The sequence below is a fragment of the Rhinatrema bivittatum genome, chromosome 1 (genome assembly GCF_901001135.1).
Source record: "Rhinatrema bivittatum chromosome 1, aRhiBiv1.1, whole genome shotgun sequence".
In the NCBI taxonomy this organism is placed as follows: Eukaryota; Metazoa; Chordata; class Amphibia; order Gymnophiona; family Rhinatrematidae; genus Rhinatrema; species Rhinatrema bivittatum.
Genome location: NC_042615.1, coordinates 560715159 through 560731730, shown reverse-complemented (window position 1 = coordinate 560731730; position 16572 = coordinate 560715159). Strand labels below are relative to the sequence as shown.

The 16572-nt window shown below is 44.1% G+C and overlaps 1 protein-coding gene across 3 annotated transcripts in view; it reads left to right on the top strand.

Annotated features, from left to right (window-relative positions):
* GKAP1 (G kinase anchoring protein 1) overlaps positions 1-16572 on the top strand; it is a 272831-nt gene that overhangs the window by 181580 nt on the left and 74679 nt on the right. For all 3 annotated transcript variants that reach the window (XM_029616830.1, XM_029616845.1, XM_029616837.1), the window contains one exon: positions 12504-12605. In XM_029616830.1, the coding sequence (XP_029472690.1) occupies positions 12504-12605 (102 nt within the window). The remainder of the gene's footprint in view (positions 1-12503; positions 12606-16572) is intronic.

Genomic DNA, 16572 nt, shown 5'->3' with positions numbered 1-16572 from the left:
CTGTCTGGCGAGTGGGATGGTGAAGAAGGCATCTTTCAGATCAATAAAGCTATACCACTTGGTCTTACCCGGGATTTGAGCCATGAGGGAGTACGGGTTGGCTACCATTGCGACCAGATCCGTGACCTGGACATTGACCTTCCGAAGGTCTTTGACTGGTCTATACTCTTCAGTGCCAGGTTTCTTGACCGGAAGCAGGGGCGTGTTCCAAGGAGACCTGACAGGCGTCAAGACCCCTAAATTCATCAGCTTCTGTATGTGGGTTTGCATGCTGTGGCGGGCAGCATAGGGAATGGGATATTGGGACTGATTGACGATCTGGGTGTTGGGTTTCAACTCGACCCAAACAGGGCGAGCATTGACGGCCAATCCTCCAGGATTTAGTTCGTCCCACATCTCTGGTGGTATTTCCATAATTGTCCGTCGCTGAATACTAAATGGATCATCTCTGATGTATTTGCCACAATGGTCCGAAGGGTTCACCATCAACCGGGCATGCAGCCTCCATTCCTCCCGTAGGGGACATATGAGCGATACTGGCTGGTCCCCGATGGAGCATTCTACCTCTCCCGTAGGTTTGAACTTGAGAGTGGCCTGCAGCTTACACAGGAGGTCCCGCCCAATTAACGAAATTGGGCAGTCTGGAACATGTATGAACTGATGGGACACCGTGGTGCCTCCAATACGGATTGTTCGTTCTTTGAGCAACGGGGCAGTCAGGAGTTTCCCTGAGGCTCCCACTATGGAAATGGTTTCTTTGGTTGGTGGTCCAATGCAGGTCATCATGACAGATCACTGTGCCCCGGAAACCAAGAGTCCAGTGATTCGATTTGTCCCCACCCGAATTTCCACCAGGGGGTCAGTGGGGATATTTCCCCCCCGGTCTCTTCATGCTGTGTGCTCTTGAGTGGCCTGCACAGCCATCTGCCACTCCTGTTGTTCAGTTCTGCCCCTGTTGCCATTGTATCTTCCTCTGGAATTGGATCGGCTTCCCCGGTCCCGGGCCGGTTCCTGTTCTCCATATTTCTGCTGCCATTCAGCGCAATCTTTCCTCCAGTGTCCTTGTTTGCAATATGCACACTGGTTTCTTCCTAAGGAGGGGGCCTTCTCGCCATTCCCCTCCCAGTGCCCCTTTCCCTTGGGGGTCCATTGTCCTGTCGGCCCTTCCGGCTACATTCCAGTGCTGTGGCCAACAGAGTCACGTTCTCCTTCATGCTTCTACTTGCCTCTCTCTTCTCTTCTTGATCCCTGTTCCCATACGATGTATCAGCCATTGCCTTCAGCTGGCTCAGGCTCATCCCCTCGAAGCCGTCGGCTTTCTGCAACTTCTTCCGGATATCAGGAGCGGACTGGCTGACGAAACTCATTACTATCATCTGTCTGTTACCAGGGTCCTCGGGGTCGAACGGACTATATTTCCTATAAGCATCCATGAGACGTTCTAAGAAATCGCCAGGCATTTCATCCCTTGTCTGGTTTACATCATGGATCTTATTCATGTTGGTGATTTTTCTCTTTCCTTTCTTGAGGGCTGCTAGATATGCCTGTTGATAGGCCGCAATCTGATTTCGACCTTCAGCGGTTTGATAATCCCACAAGGGGTCAGTAACGGGTGCCAGTTGCTGAGCATGTAGGGCGAGTTCTGTACCCACAGGGGTGGCAGCCCTAGCGGCATCTTCCATGTTTTGCTGAACCTGGTGTCGTTCTTCCGTAGTTAGTAAGTATGAATTTAACTGGCCGATATCTGCCCAGTTGGGGTTGTGGCTGGTGATTAATCCTGCCACCATTTCAATCATCTTTTCCGGTTTCTGCTCGTATGACGGACCGTGGATTTTCCAGTTAAGGAGATCACTAGTTGTAAAGGGGACATAGGTATGCACTGTCACCTATAATGGCTCCTGATTTGCCTGAGGGACAAGGGTGGTGACCTGACGAATCGGGTATGTCCCGACGGCTCCCAGTTGACGGTCAGGGCTCTGGCTCCAAGTACAGGATCTGGTAGCGATTGTCTTTTTTGCTTTATTAATCTGTGTTTTTGGGGCTGGCCCGGCGCTGGTGGAATCCCCGGTGGAGTCTGGACTGGACCCCTCTTCTTCTGATGATTCGTTTCCAGAAGCCTGGTCCGATGGAGGTGCTTGAGCTGCCTGTGCCGCCTGGGCCAAATCTGAAAAGGGATACAAGGGAGTGTAAGGAGGGGGCAATGGCTCCTCCTCCTGGGCTGAAGGGAGAATAGGGGGTGGCGACTCTTCTGGCTTTTCTTCCTTCTCTGTCTCTGTTTGTACTACTGCTTTTGTTTTTGCTACTGCCAGCGTGACTGGCATGTCACAGTGGGTGTGTAGTTTGTGGGTCCTCTCTTCTTAATTCTTGCTAACATGACAAGGGCTGCCTTTTCCACACCCTTTTTTGCCCAGTCTGGGGGATTCCTAATAACTTCAACCCATCCGTCAATGTGTGGCAGGTCATCCGGATTTCCTGGGTTTCCCTCAACTATGACAATATTCTGGACTCGTGTTATGCGGGAGAAATCAAAGGACCCTTCTTCTGGCCAATCAACTAACTGGCCTAATCCTGGCCACATAATCTGGCATCTCTGTATCATTCCTCCCTTTGTGCACTTCTCTTGATCAAAAACCTCTGTAAAGTGCTTAATCATGAGGTCTAACGGAGTGGACCCTTCCCCGCCCATCACGAAATATATTACAGTATAGTAAACAGACAAAGGAGGGTAAGGGTAGGGGGAGAGGTAGGGGGTCCTCTCTCCCAGACACAAGAGGATCAACAGTCTGCACTGGCTGGAACGAGGTCGCCCTGCCCAGAACCGCAGTGCCAATCACACTCTTTCACACACCACAAGAAACCCATCCACCCAGTTGCCCTCCCTTTTCCAGGCTGTCCTGGCGAGGAGTTGATCAAGCTCCTCCTTCGAGTCTTTTTAACGACTCGGCTGGCTATCCCTTGAGTATACTAGCCTGTGTTCAGGATTCCAGGATTCGGAGCTCCAGGAAAATTATCTCCTTCAAACCACAAACACCACTGAAAACGAACAGGGCTTGACAGCACCCCTCCCCGAATCCCAGACACTGAAAATAAATCAGTGGCGCGCACTTACTAGGAATTGGAGAAGCCTGCCCGTCCTTCCCCAGCCGTGTCGGGTGGGAGGGAGAAACTTCTCCGTTCCCTGTGTGTCTCCTGGCTGGCTCGCCAAATGAAATCGGATACTGTGTAATCAGAGACACCAAGCAACTGGTCTTTGAAGAGAGATAATTTTTATTGCCGGCAAGACGCAGCTGACTAAGGTCAGTAATACTGCAAGCCCCCGCCCCTCAAGGTGCCACCTTAAATACATTCCATGGTTCTTATCTTTACACATGCGTCTTACACATTACTGAGCAAGCATCACATATTACGACCGAGGGGCTGGGCGTCGCCCCCTTGCCAGCGTGGCATCTTCCAGATTTTTCCCTTTGTTCTTGCTTCATGTCATGTGGGCACTAAACGTCACTCACAGGAAGTCAGACGTCTGCTGGGAATGTTAGTCCTGTAGAAAGCATGATGATTTACGGCTTCATTTACTCCTTCACTATCAGAAACAAATAACTGATCTGATGTTAAATGACCAACCTGAGAATAGCTGTTAGACTTCTCCAAAGCAACAGCATCACCAGACTTTGTCCTGTACCTTATTGACATCAAGTGGAGGAGTTGTTGGTTGAGGAGGTGAAGACAGACCCGCACCAGGACTCAAGGAAGCAGATGATAAAGCCCCCTCACTGTCCTCATTTGGCGATTCAATCAGTCTTAAGTCATGATTGTCCATAGGGCCTCTAGCAATAATTGGAGAGGATGATGTTAACTTTGATTTCCTTTTTCTTCCCATTTACTAAAGGAAGAAAAAGAAAAGAAAATTATACAAAGTCCAGCACAGTCTTCCAATCTTATCCGTAAAAACTGGACAAAGCCGCATGCCCCTTCAGCACGCACGGCTTAGGTGATGTGCCGCGGGATTTAAAGTGGCAGTCGCATGCCGCGCCTCTCACGACCAACCAGCTCCAGCTGGGTCGGGGTGATGGAACAAGTTCTGCAAAAAGATGTTCTCCAAACAGGACAGGCAGTAGGGAGATTGGGCAGCCCGAACTCTCCTCACTTCCAGAATCCCCCCCTTCTACCTTTCTTAATGCATGGAATACATCTGGACAGCGCTTCTAAGATGGTATTTTTTTAACAATGTTCATGTCTGTTGTTACTCTTAACCTTTGTAACTGCGCCTTTCAATTTTTTTTTCTCATTTTATCCCTTTTGAAAGTTTAGTGCTAGAGCTGTGGAGTTACTTATTGTCCACCTTCCAGTCATTAATTCAAATTTGATCATGTTTTGATCACTATTGCCACGTGGCCCCACCACCATTATCTCTCTCACCAAGTCCTGTGCTCCACTAAGAATTAGATCTAAAACTCCTAATATGGAACCTAACATCCTGTAACTACAGTGTGGGTTACTTTTCCATTTGTGGATAATTTTGCACTTGTCCACATTAAATTTCATCTGCCATTTGGATGCCTAGTCTTCTAGATGCAAGGTCTCCCCTGAATGTAAATAATGTCTAGCAGCAGCAGTGGGAGACCTTCATGAACTTAAAAAAAAAAAAAATAAATTCAAAACCAAAACTGACACCTGTTAGTTTGCTTCTGTTTTCTCCCTTTAACTTTTCTTTTCAGGGGAAAGCGCGTGAGCCATTTGCTTTTTTTAATCTTTGCTATAACAGCAATGGACGTTTTGGTGTTTTTCTGAATTTGTGTGGTTAGAATATGTAAGATTATCACCATGTATGTTGCAGAATTATTACTTTCCAGAATGTCCAGTAGGATGCAGTATTGATAAGTTATTTGTGAATCTGATTGTACATCATGCAGTTATATTGCAGCAGTTTGTGTTGAAACTGATAACTTCACGTTGAACTGTTTTACACTGTAAATTGAGATTTTACAGCCAAACTAACACACACACATGAGCATGTGCAAAAAAGAAAACAGCAACATTTGAGTTTTTCTGTGGTAACTTAGAACAGCAGTAGCTTTAACTTGCTGCAGAACTGAAGGAGTACCATAATATGATTCATGACAGATCCAGGGGATATTGACGTAACATGGCCAGCTAATCTTGGATCGGGGTCTTTGATACTACCTTTTTTCTAGATTATTTTATGCAGTGTGACATCAAGGATATCAGACATGAGAAAAGTGCTTTAATTTATTTTTCCATATTAGTTATGTAAACTGCCAAATTCTGTCAACCTTTTAATCTTTAATTTTTACAGTCCTCTTTCCAGCTTTCACTAGTTCATTATTTTTTTTTAAGGGAACCTGCTGAATTTTTTTTTTCTTTTTTCAGCATTCTTACTAAAGCTTCTTGTTCAGTACATATTTCAGTTTTGCAGCAAATTGGAAGACCCACTGCTTTAAGATTTAGGGTTTTTATATTTCTGTTGGTGAAGCTTCTACTGTACAAGACAATTCATATAGTTTGAATCCAACTCTAAAGAGCCAAAGTCTATGGGCTCTGCCAGGTATTTATGATCTGAACTGGCCACTGGCACAGACAGGATACTGGTCTTGATGGATCTTGGTCTGATCCAGAATGGCATTTATGATATTTCTCCAGGCTTTACAGCTTTTTGCTCTGAAACACTAGGCTGTGTTGGTTGTAATCCTGCATGGTCCCAGTTAAGAACATTCAGGCACTTGGCAGGGGGCATACATATAATCTAGGCAGAGATTTCACTTTAGATGTGTATTTCATAGGATGATAGAGATTAGTTTTGAACAAATCACAGGTAGTAGTCTACTAATTAGTTTTTTTTTTTTTCCTGCCAACCGCTATAAACCGAAAAACCCTAAAGCAATGTTAATCCATCACTAGTTTAGTTTTTGTCTCTAGCTAAGAAAAATTTCCCTTATTTCTTAGTAATTATCCTGTTATATTTTCTCACCACTAGTGCACTAGTTGCTTATTTATTCTTCTCATGAAAGCAAATGTTTAAATGGAAACTTTTGGAACATTTTTGCCTTTTTTACAACTCCTGAGGCTAGTCTTCACGAATACCTTTTTCAGTCAAGATAGTTTATTTTAGCAAATTGTTTACCTAGATAATAAAATTTGAAAAGATTTTAGTGTAATTGTGTTTCAGTGACTTGTAGTTCATTCCTAATAGTGCAGCTAATATTTATTCAATAGCTGAAGACAAAAATGTGAAAGTTTTTTTCTCTTCTTCAAAGTATTCGGGTTTTCTTCCCACGCCTCAGTTTCCTGTGTACCAATGCTTTGTTCCTCATTAGCAGTGTTACTGAACAAAGTTGCTTTGTTTCTATTCAGCAAGCACACTTTTGTCACAGGGAAAGCACCATGCGTACTGAGAAGGACTTTTTCTTCTGGTGAGGACTTTTCCAGGCCCTCACAAGTTTTGATCACCACTGCTTGGGCTGTGTCATCTGTACTTTTTCTTCCGTCTCCCTCTCCTCCCCCTAGGACCCTGTCATCTTGGTTTTTGCAGTTACGTGACCTCTGCGACAGCATGACCACGAGTACACTTGTAGAGGCTTAAGGAAGGAGATGGTCAATTTGAAGAGTCTTCCATTTCTTCTCTGTAGCTGTGATTTTTGAGGCCTTTCATAGTAGCGTGCCTTCCAGTTTTTTATTCAGGTTTAAATTTTATGTATCCCTAAGCTACATGGTTCAGCAGGGCCATTTTTGTCATATGTGCACATTTTCTCTCTCTTTTAGAAACTTTGTCCAGTGAGGTGTTTATCGTCTTTGGTCACCAGGTGGCAGCAGAACCTTTACTTGCTTCTCTTGTTCCTGTTAAATCTGATCATGGCAGATACACAAAAGCAAAGATCCTGATGAAAAGCAGAAAAGGGTCTCAAATCTAAAGGAAGACTATGCGCAGACTGCTTAAGGCAAGTATGGCTGATTCCTTCTGTTTCAAATGTGAAGCACAAAAATTGCTTATAAAAATTTGATTGTCTGATAAACCTGACTTCCTGATTGCCTCTGGCTACTTCACATGATCCCATCATGTCTTTTGAAGTGATTGGATGGGTGAACTTGACCTCTAAAGCAACTAAACCAGAGTCATTTGTGCTTCAACCATCTTGATGGAAAAGACAAGGCTATTACAATAGAATACTACTTGGTTAGTGACATTCTACATGATATCCTGATATGCAATAATCTAATGATTTGGACAGCTATGATATTTTCTTCCTCAGCATCTGAGATCATTTCAGTTTGCAATACAGTCGAACAAAGGATTAAAAAACAAGAAACTTGAAATTGAATTCTTTGGCATCAAGGTTTTGTTTTCATCCAAGAAAATTAAACATAAGTTCCTTCTGCACTCTTCTTTAAATATTATTCTTCAGGAAATTTCTATGTGAAAAATACGGATCTCCTTACACTGATTTATGTAAGGAGGAAGCCATGTTGTCACAACTTCTCGAGAAGGTTGTCTCTCTCTCATGTAACTGGGAAAAAAAAATGTTTCTCCTCTGTTGTAAGATATTGCTTTGTTCAGAGAATAGAGGTACAGGAAAATAGGTGCAATACTAAGATGAATCTTGATATAGGCTGGTACATCCCTGAATATTTTGATAATCCTCGACAAAACACAGTGGGTGTTGTAGTAAGACTGATTGCCATCCGAAGCACTTAGACATTGGCATAAAAATGATGCTATGCAGTCTTGAGTCACATAATATGGCTTTAGCTTCAGACAAAAAAACTACCTTAGTTGCAGTCTATAGAAAATTGTGACTGAAAGCTGTCAGTTGACCAAGATCTTAGTCATATTTCATTTGAGAATAGTGTGTTTTTCCAGGAAAGACAGTTGAGTTCTCTTTGAAGCCAAATACTTTATCTTCTTTCCAGATAAATTAAGGCTTAATCTATCCTAAGAAGTCTTAGGCCAAAAAGAGAAATGAACAGAATATGATTGGATACAAGGCACATCTAGTCTATCCATTTTCCCTGTACCACAGATCCTTTTAAATCTTCAACTTCACTTTCACATCCCCAAAACTAAGGGTCATTTGTGCTATTCTAATAGTTTTTACTTCTGTCACTGTTGGGAAGCTATTTCATTCACTCACTATCATTCTTGTGAAGAAAAAGTTTATAACTACCCCTATTCAGCCTCATACCAGATCTTCTTATTCTCGAACTATCCTTTTACTGAAATAATGCTTGCCACCTCTGCATTTGTACAGTAAATTTATTAGATAAATATTTATGTATTGTCTTTTGTTTTTTCATAAATTTGAATGTTTATTATATTCTCCCTCTTCCTCTTTTTCGTCGCAATATACATATTTAGGTATTTCTCTCAGGGTTTGTGGAGCTGATTCTTAACAATTTGATAGCCCCCATCTAATTCTCTACTACAAATATCTTTTGGAGATGTAACCTCTAGCATTGGTCACAGAACTTTAGATGAGGTCTGATTTCATTTTGTAGCTTGGTCTTTTTTTTTTTCCCACTGGCCTATCATTTTCTATAGATTAATAAACTTCAGAAGCATGTAGGTTATTGCAGAGATTATTTGTACTATCTCGCAACAACAGAAATGGCTATTCCAGCATCAAAACCTAAGCTCCATAACTGGAAAAGATGTCTGCTTACAAATCTTGGAGACATGCAAACTGTTTGAGGTGTGAGTCCCACACTTCTAGAGCAACGTCCAATTCTTGGACAGAAAAGGATTCTGTCACTTTTGGAACCTTGCAGAGCTACATGGGTGTAATAGCATTTCTTCATTAGACATTGTAGACTTTAATAACTTTTCTTCCTCGGTTGCAACCTTTGGATGGATGGAATTTCAAACCGCACTGTAATCTTGATACTTCTGATTCTGTAGTCTTCCACCAGTTGGCATAACTGTTCTGCTGGAAACTCTAGGTTATGGGCTATTATGTATGGAATGTCTGAGAAGTGAAATTTGTATATTAATTGGATTTCTTGGAGTTCCACAATATTAGTCCAGACACCCTTTTTAAGATTAAGTTTCATAGTATTCATATGTCTATATGTTCCATGTAGTAAAGATTATTATTGGGTTGTTTTGTTATACTTCTGCATTTTTTATATAATCCTTAGTCCTTGTTTTTAGAAACTTTCTCTACTTTGCATTTCATTATTTTAACGTTAGGATTTCTGTTATTCCTAGGACTTTGAAGAATTCATATTGAAGTGATGGCTCTGACAATCACATGACGGGACCACATCCCTGAAACAATTTTTTTTCTGTTTCTACCTGTTGGCAGGAAGGGATATTAAGATCTGCATTTTTGTGGTGGTTCTCAAACAAAATTCTCAATACTTATTTTTGACAAAACTACATGTACCACACTGTTCATTCTTACCCCTCCATCTCTCATTATAATGTTCCTCTTTGTTTGATTTTGCCAAAGTTTGCTCTTTTTCACTTTGCCCTCTTCTCACACATTCCTCCACTGTGCATGCAAAAACTGTTGTTTTGATGAAAATCTTCAGAGGCATAGCCATGTTACAGGTCGATACTCTAATGCCGCGGTAGAAAGAGTGCGGCAGTGCCGGGCGCACCCTCGTTCCCCGCACAGTTCTCTTCACATACTGCTCGATACTCTATTCAAATTGCTTGCAAATGCAAGCCGCGTCCAACCCGTGCTCAACGCGCGTCCATGAAGCGAAACCTCTTTTACTGTATAGGCGGTATATTCAGCACCTATACAGTATCCCGGGGTGCGCTGGTACCTGTCATTTCAAATGTCATTTCAAGTGACATTTGAAATGACAGGTACCAGGAAGTGGATGGTTCCCCCCCCTCCCGAAGCAAGGCGCAGGGCGAAAATTAAAACAAAAGGGAATAAAGTGTAAAACAAAAAGGAAACTACAACAAAGGGACTACCTTACACCATGGAAGATTTTATTAGAGGTGCCCGACTCGAACTGAGTTTCGCCAACAAGGCTGCATCAGGGGCTAAAAAAGTTAAAAAAACAATCAATATTTTTTATATAAAAGGATTTTTAAAACACTTCTGGTAACCCAAAATCTATATCATAAAAAACACTTTTTGCAAAAAGCATAAAGAAATACTTATTTCTATATTAAACATTTTTCATAAAATGAACCATCATAAAAATGTAAAAGCATCTATTCATGACATGCATAACCAAACATTTTTATATTATCTAGCAAAATCTTAAAGATGTGCTTATCAATTTCTCATACATATGCAAACCAGCAAATCGTATATAATGGTAAAAAAGCGGGAATAATTACCTTTATGCTGTAAACATACTCTCACCACAGTAAGAGTCAATATATCAATCTGTGTATTGATTGTTGCAATAAAACTAAACAAAAAACACAATTTAATGTTGTTTATACAAATTAACAATCATATATTATAAATTCTTATATATGATTAGGTTGACTTTATATTCCCCGCACGCACAGTTCTCTTCACATACCGCTCGATACTCTATTCAAATTGCTTGCAAATGCAAGCCGCGTCCAACCCGGGGTGCGCTGGTACCTGTCATTTCAAATGTCATTTCAAGTGACATTTGAAATGACAGGTACCAGGAAGTGGATGGTTCCCCCCCCTCCCGAAGCAAGGCGCAGGGCGAAAATTAAAACAAAAGGGAATAAAGTGTAAAAAAAAAAAGTAAACTTACTGGCGGGAGCCGGCGGGCGCCCGTTCATCCAGGCGGCGGCGGCGGGAACCGGCGGGCGGGCGCCCATTCAGGCGGCGGGAGCCGGCGGGCGGGTGGGCACCCGTTCATCCAGGCGGCGGCGGCGGGAGCCCGTTCATTCAGGCAGCGGCGGCAGCAGAGGGAGCCGGCGGGCGGGCGCGCGTTTGATCCAGGCGGTGGCGGGAGGGTGAGTGCGCGTTTATCCGGAGGCGGGTGGGCGTGCATTCATCCAGGCGGCGGGAGGTGGCGGGCGCGCGCGTTCGATCCAGGCGGCGGGAGGGTGGGCGCGCGTTTATCCGGGAGCCGGTGGGCGGGTGGGCGTGCATTCATCCAGGCGGAGGGAGCCGGCGGCAAAAGCGGCCTCCGGCAGCCCCCGCCGGCAGTGAATGAATGCGTGCCTGTGCGACCCGTTCGATTTCGGCGCTCAAGGTGTGACGTCACGACGCTTGACGTCGCCTTGAGCGCCGAAATCGCACGGGTCGCACAGGCACGCCGAAATCGCACGGGTCGCACAGGCACGCATTCATTCACTGCCGGCGGGGGCTGCCGGATGCCGCTTTCGCCGCCGGCTCCCTCCGCCTGGATGAATGCATGCCCACCCGCCCGCCAGCTCCCGGATAAACGCGCGCCCACCCTCCCGCCGCCACCTGGATCGAACACGCGCCCACCCGCCCGCCGCCTCCTCCCGCCGCCTGGATCGAACGCGCGCCCGCCCGCCGGCCGCCGCCGCCTGGATGAACGGACGCCCATCCGCCCGCCGGCTCCCGCCGCCGCCTCGATGCCCACCCGCCCAAGTGGAGATGGGGGATTCGGAAAGTGACAAGGTATTTATATATATATATATATATAACAACTTTAGCATTTTATGAGAACTGTAACTTTTTTTGTAAGCTGCTGTCAGCTCCCATACGGAACATGCGGGATGAAATAATTTTTTTAAGCAAATAACTAATGCAATCGGAGTTCCGTGCAGCATCGTTCATGCAAAAAGAAGGGCTGAATGCAGTTTGAAAGCGGGTTAGTATATATGGAGGTCGTCCATTGTGCAGGACTAACACCAGGTAGAGGGTAGGCAGTAAACTAACAGGCTAAGGACGCGGCAAAATAGCGGGTTACAAAGGAGATAATCGGAGCGCGCGTCACAGTATCGGGAGGGAATAGCTAATTCCTTCACTAAATAGCTAATTCGTTCATTTACATATGATATACATGCTGGGTGCGGAAAGGGTTATGCGATGGTTTCAAGAAGCGCTAAGGACGAGTGAAACTGGAGACTGTATCGCAGGATCGCTTTACGCGTCCCAATTGTGCGCCCACAGCGAGTTGCAGACGAAGAATCTCCAACCGCACTTTACAGTATAGACCTGTTAGTCAGGTGTAGCAAAAATGACAAAAGGCAAGTGGCACCTTATAAACTTAACTAATAAATTGAAGAGCCACCCGCCTCTTGTCTTTGTTGTTTTGATGGTTGTCAGCACAGAGTTGTCTCTCTTGAACCACTTCTAATCAAGGTCAATAAAGTCATCAGTCAGTGATATTTCCTTCTCTGATATCATATCATAATCCCCATGGTTTTTCTTGACATACTGATATTTGGTTGCATTTAGAGGAATTCTATTATGTTTTGTCAATCTCCAGGTTATGCATAATGGAATGATACTTTAGTGGCTTTTGATTGTCACTTTCATAGTGATTTTATTGTGACCTCCATATTATATTATTTTACAATTATTTTGTTCTGAAATCTATTAGCTGACTTTGTCTGCTTGTTGCAGGAACCTGTTTTGAAAGATGGAAAAACAGAACAATTAAAACTGGAAATTGAAAAGAAAGATGCAGAGGTCCAGCAGCAGAAAAAAGTAATCATTCAGTGGGAGGTATGTGTTTGTGGAAAGGATGTTGGGCTCCTGTCTTTTCGCACACTTTCTTATTCTGACTTTTATTAAATACTCTGCATTTTCCACCTTTCCCTTCTTCCCTTCTTTGTTAGCCTTGCTGGTTATTGACCTCCACACTATTCAACTTTAATTGCTCTTCATCCAGTCAGACTAGTCCATACCAATGGATTTAGGCACACCATCCAGCAAATGGAGATAGAGATCAACAGTCACTGATATCACTCCTATGTCTGTGCTCACAGCAGTCTGCCAATATTCTCTGTCTCCAGCAGATGGTGAACACGCATCCCATTCTGTGGAGTCAGGCCTGGTGGGCTGAATTGGAATAGATTCTCAGCTTCTGAGGTGAAAGACTAGCTCTCTCCCTTCCTCAGTTGAGCTGGGTCGGTACTGATTACTCTTAGAATAAAATTGGAGAGAAGCTCAGAGATGACAGCCTGGTGTGCTCTCCATCTTTGAGCTGTGCAGCAACAGGGGGACTTCAAAGAGTAAGGTTCTCTCTCTCTCTCGCGCCCCCCTCCCCACCTTTGCCTCAGCTATCTTTCCTAAGTGTGATCTACACCTATTTACTCCTTTTTCCTCTGTTCCTTTGTGCTCTGTAGCTTTAAGCTGGAGTTGTGATAAGAGCAGTAAAATATAACCCCCCCCCAAAAAAAAAAAAAAAAAAACCTAAAGCACAGTAGTATCGTGGAGGCCCTGTTTAGCAGAAGCAATCCTTAGCAGTGGGGACCTGTTGATTGAGGGCAGACAGTCTCAATTGGGACAGGGTATTTGGTGGCTGACCGAGTGGTTTTCTGTTCTGCGGGAAACAGAGCAAGATTATGCTGGTAGGTCATGTGGGAAGAAAATCGTGCTTTGCCCAGCAGGTCACTTTAGATTGGTGCAGGCTGGGGGCAATGTCAGGAAGTGGCAGGAATATTAATGGCCCGGGGGAAGTTGACAATATGTGGTTTTGTGCTTGCAGGGAGGTCCAGTTCTGTGGCACCTGTAGAAGGGAGAGGGAAATCCATTGCATCCCTGGAGATTGCAGTGGCTATTTTGTATCCACATTGCACTGAGACAATGGAGCCCCTTCCTTGAGCCTGGAGCGGCAGCAGGGCCAGGATGCCTTAGCTCCAAGGATTTGAGCAGCGGTGACTCCCCCCCACGGCTGGATATGTCCACTTTGCCCTGCGTAAAAAATGTTTTAAAGGCCTGCAGGTTTTTTGCATAGGGCAGGTTGCAGAGTGGACTGCTCTGGCTCTTTTGGTCCCTACAGCCCCCTCGCAGCCTTAGGGTAGGAAGCAAGCCAGTGCAGCAATGAAAAAATTGTACTAGGGGAAAGCCTTTCTGGCTCGGATTCCCTGGACGATTTTGGGAATCGCCTTCAGGTAGTAGTGATGATGGCTTAGAAGAAGGGGAAGTTCTTCCTGAGGGAGAAGACCACATGTCTATGCTATTGCTTTTTCATAGGGATGAATTGACATTCCTGATTTCTCAGTCCCTGCGCATGTTGTTGAATGTAGATGATTAAAAAAAAAAGGGATGACTCTCCACCTCCCAAGGAGAACCTCATCATGATCAGTTTATGGAAGTCTTCGCATTTCTTTCCACTGCACCAGGCAGTGAAGGATTTAATTGATCTGGAATTGGGGACCCCAAGACCTAACTTTAAAGGAGGTCACTCTCTTGCCAAAATGTGTCCGCTGGATACTCAGGTGAAGAACAAGTTCTGTTTTCCCTGAGTTGGATGCCTTGGTGTGCTCTGTGAGTAAGAGAATCACCATTCCTGTTGAGGGTGGTATGGTTCTCATGGATGCTCAGGATCAGAAGATAGATACAGTGCTTAAGCAAGCCTTTGAGGTTGTCAACATAGCCCTGCAGATTTCTGCCTGTTGTATTGTGGTGAGGTCTGCTTTGCGTCTTACACAAGAAGAGTTGGGAGAGGATTCCCAATCACTGGAACCAAGGGCTGCGGCTCTGGTGGATGCCGGATATGACTTGCTCTGCTCTTCCACCTAGAGGGTAGCCTCATAGCAGCAGCTTTGCGACTTCTTTGGATGCACCATTGGCCAGGAGATACTATTTCTAAGACCAACTTGATGACTTTGCACTTTAAGGGGCAGCTTTTGTTTGGAGAGGAGTTGGAGAAGGTGGCCAAGGCATGGGGAAAATTGAAGGTACTGAGACTCCCTGAGGATAGGGCCAAAGCTTCATCTTGAACTTTCTCCTCCCATAATCGTTTCTGGGACTCTAGGAGGTTCTTCCAAGGCCGCAGTTCATCAGGACAGAATTCTTAGGTGTATTCCAAGTTCCAGTCCTTTTGACCAGAGAAGGAAGGGAAGGATGGATCTGCAGGGCCTGGGTTCTCTAGAGCAACACAATGATTACCATTCTCCGGTCCCAGAGATAGGTGGCATTCTGACTCTGTTTTATTAAGTGGTGGGCCCAAATTATGATGGACCAGTGGCTCCTGGAAATTGTGAAAAATGATTATGCCCTGGAATTTGCATGTCCCGTTTCCGATACTTTTATGGTTTCCCCTTGTCATTCTGCCTTGAAAAGAGGCTGTGAAGTCCACTCTCCATAGACTTCCTGACTTTAAAGTTGGTCATCTGTCTCCAAAAGGACAGGAATGTTAAGGGCGATATTCGATTTACTTTGTGGTATAAGTGGAGAGGGGGCAACCACACATTCTTGGAAATCCAATAGTCAAGAGGTATGATGTGTATAAGTTTCAGGTTTGAAGAAGACAAATCAAAAAGCATATAGCAGAGTGAATTTTAATCCATACTTTGCAAAATTGCAGCCAAATGTTTTTATCTTAAAGGCAAGTTACAGTCCTATTATCAAAGGAAAATCAGTCGCCCTGATCTACTTGCTCTTTGATTAGCTGTTTTAAGAGTTTCTGTATTATTTGTCATTTATTTGGCACCTTGTATTGTTTTTTCACAGTTACTTTTGATTTACATCTCCTTACAGTCCCTTCTACCTCTTAGCCCACACTGCAATTGGTTACTCACACTCTTCTCTGATTGGCTGTTATATTTTCTTGGTGCCATTCCAGCAGTTTTTCGTATTCCTCCCTTTGCCTACCCAGCTCATGTTTTGATTGATAACTCAAACTCTTTTGATTGGAGACTTTATACTCTTCTCTGATTGGCCCTTGCACTAACCTTGTTTTGCCCCCCTTTTTTCTGTATTTTAACTCAACTCTGTTTAGTTTCCTGCTTTACTGCAGTCATCTTACATGTATTGCAGCCAGTCCTGCAAAGTTTAATTATTCTCTTGCCTGTCTTTGGTAGCTTTTGTAGTTTGATATATATATCAACTTGCACTCTTTATTTTTTCAGAGCATTATCTGAAAGAACTGTTTTGTGCCCCCCCCCCCCCCCCACAATGCAGCTTCCCATGAAACATTGACCATTTCAGGGGTCTGATTTTCCTTTGATAACAGGACTGTAACTTGCCTTTAAGCTAAAACATTTGACTGCGATTTTGCAAACTATGGATTAAAATTTACTCTGCAATATGCTTTCTGAATTTTGTCTTCAGACCTGAAACTTATACGCATCATACCTTTTAACTCTTGGATTTACTTTGTGGTCGCAAAGAAGAAAGGGTCAATGGCTTCCTGGAGGTGGTTCACTTTAGGATGGAAACCTTACAGTCAGTGATAATGGCAGTGCAGAAAGGAGATTTTCTGACCTTAGACTTGCGGAAAGCTTATCTTCATATTGCAATCCAGAAGGATCACTAGCACTTCCTTCGATTCACAGTGGTTAGGAAGGCATTTTGAGTTTCAGGTTCTGATCTTTGGCTTGGGCCACAGTACCAAGGACCTTCTCAAAGGTGATGATAGTGGTTGTGGTGACACTGCACAAAGAAGGTATCCTGGCAGGATCAGGAATGCAGGAGCAAAATTCAATGCAATCAAGCAGGAGAACCTGTTGCTGAGGCAAGGTTA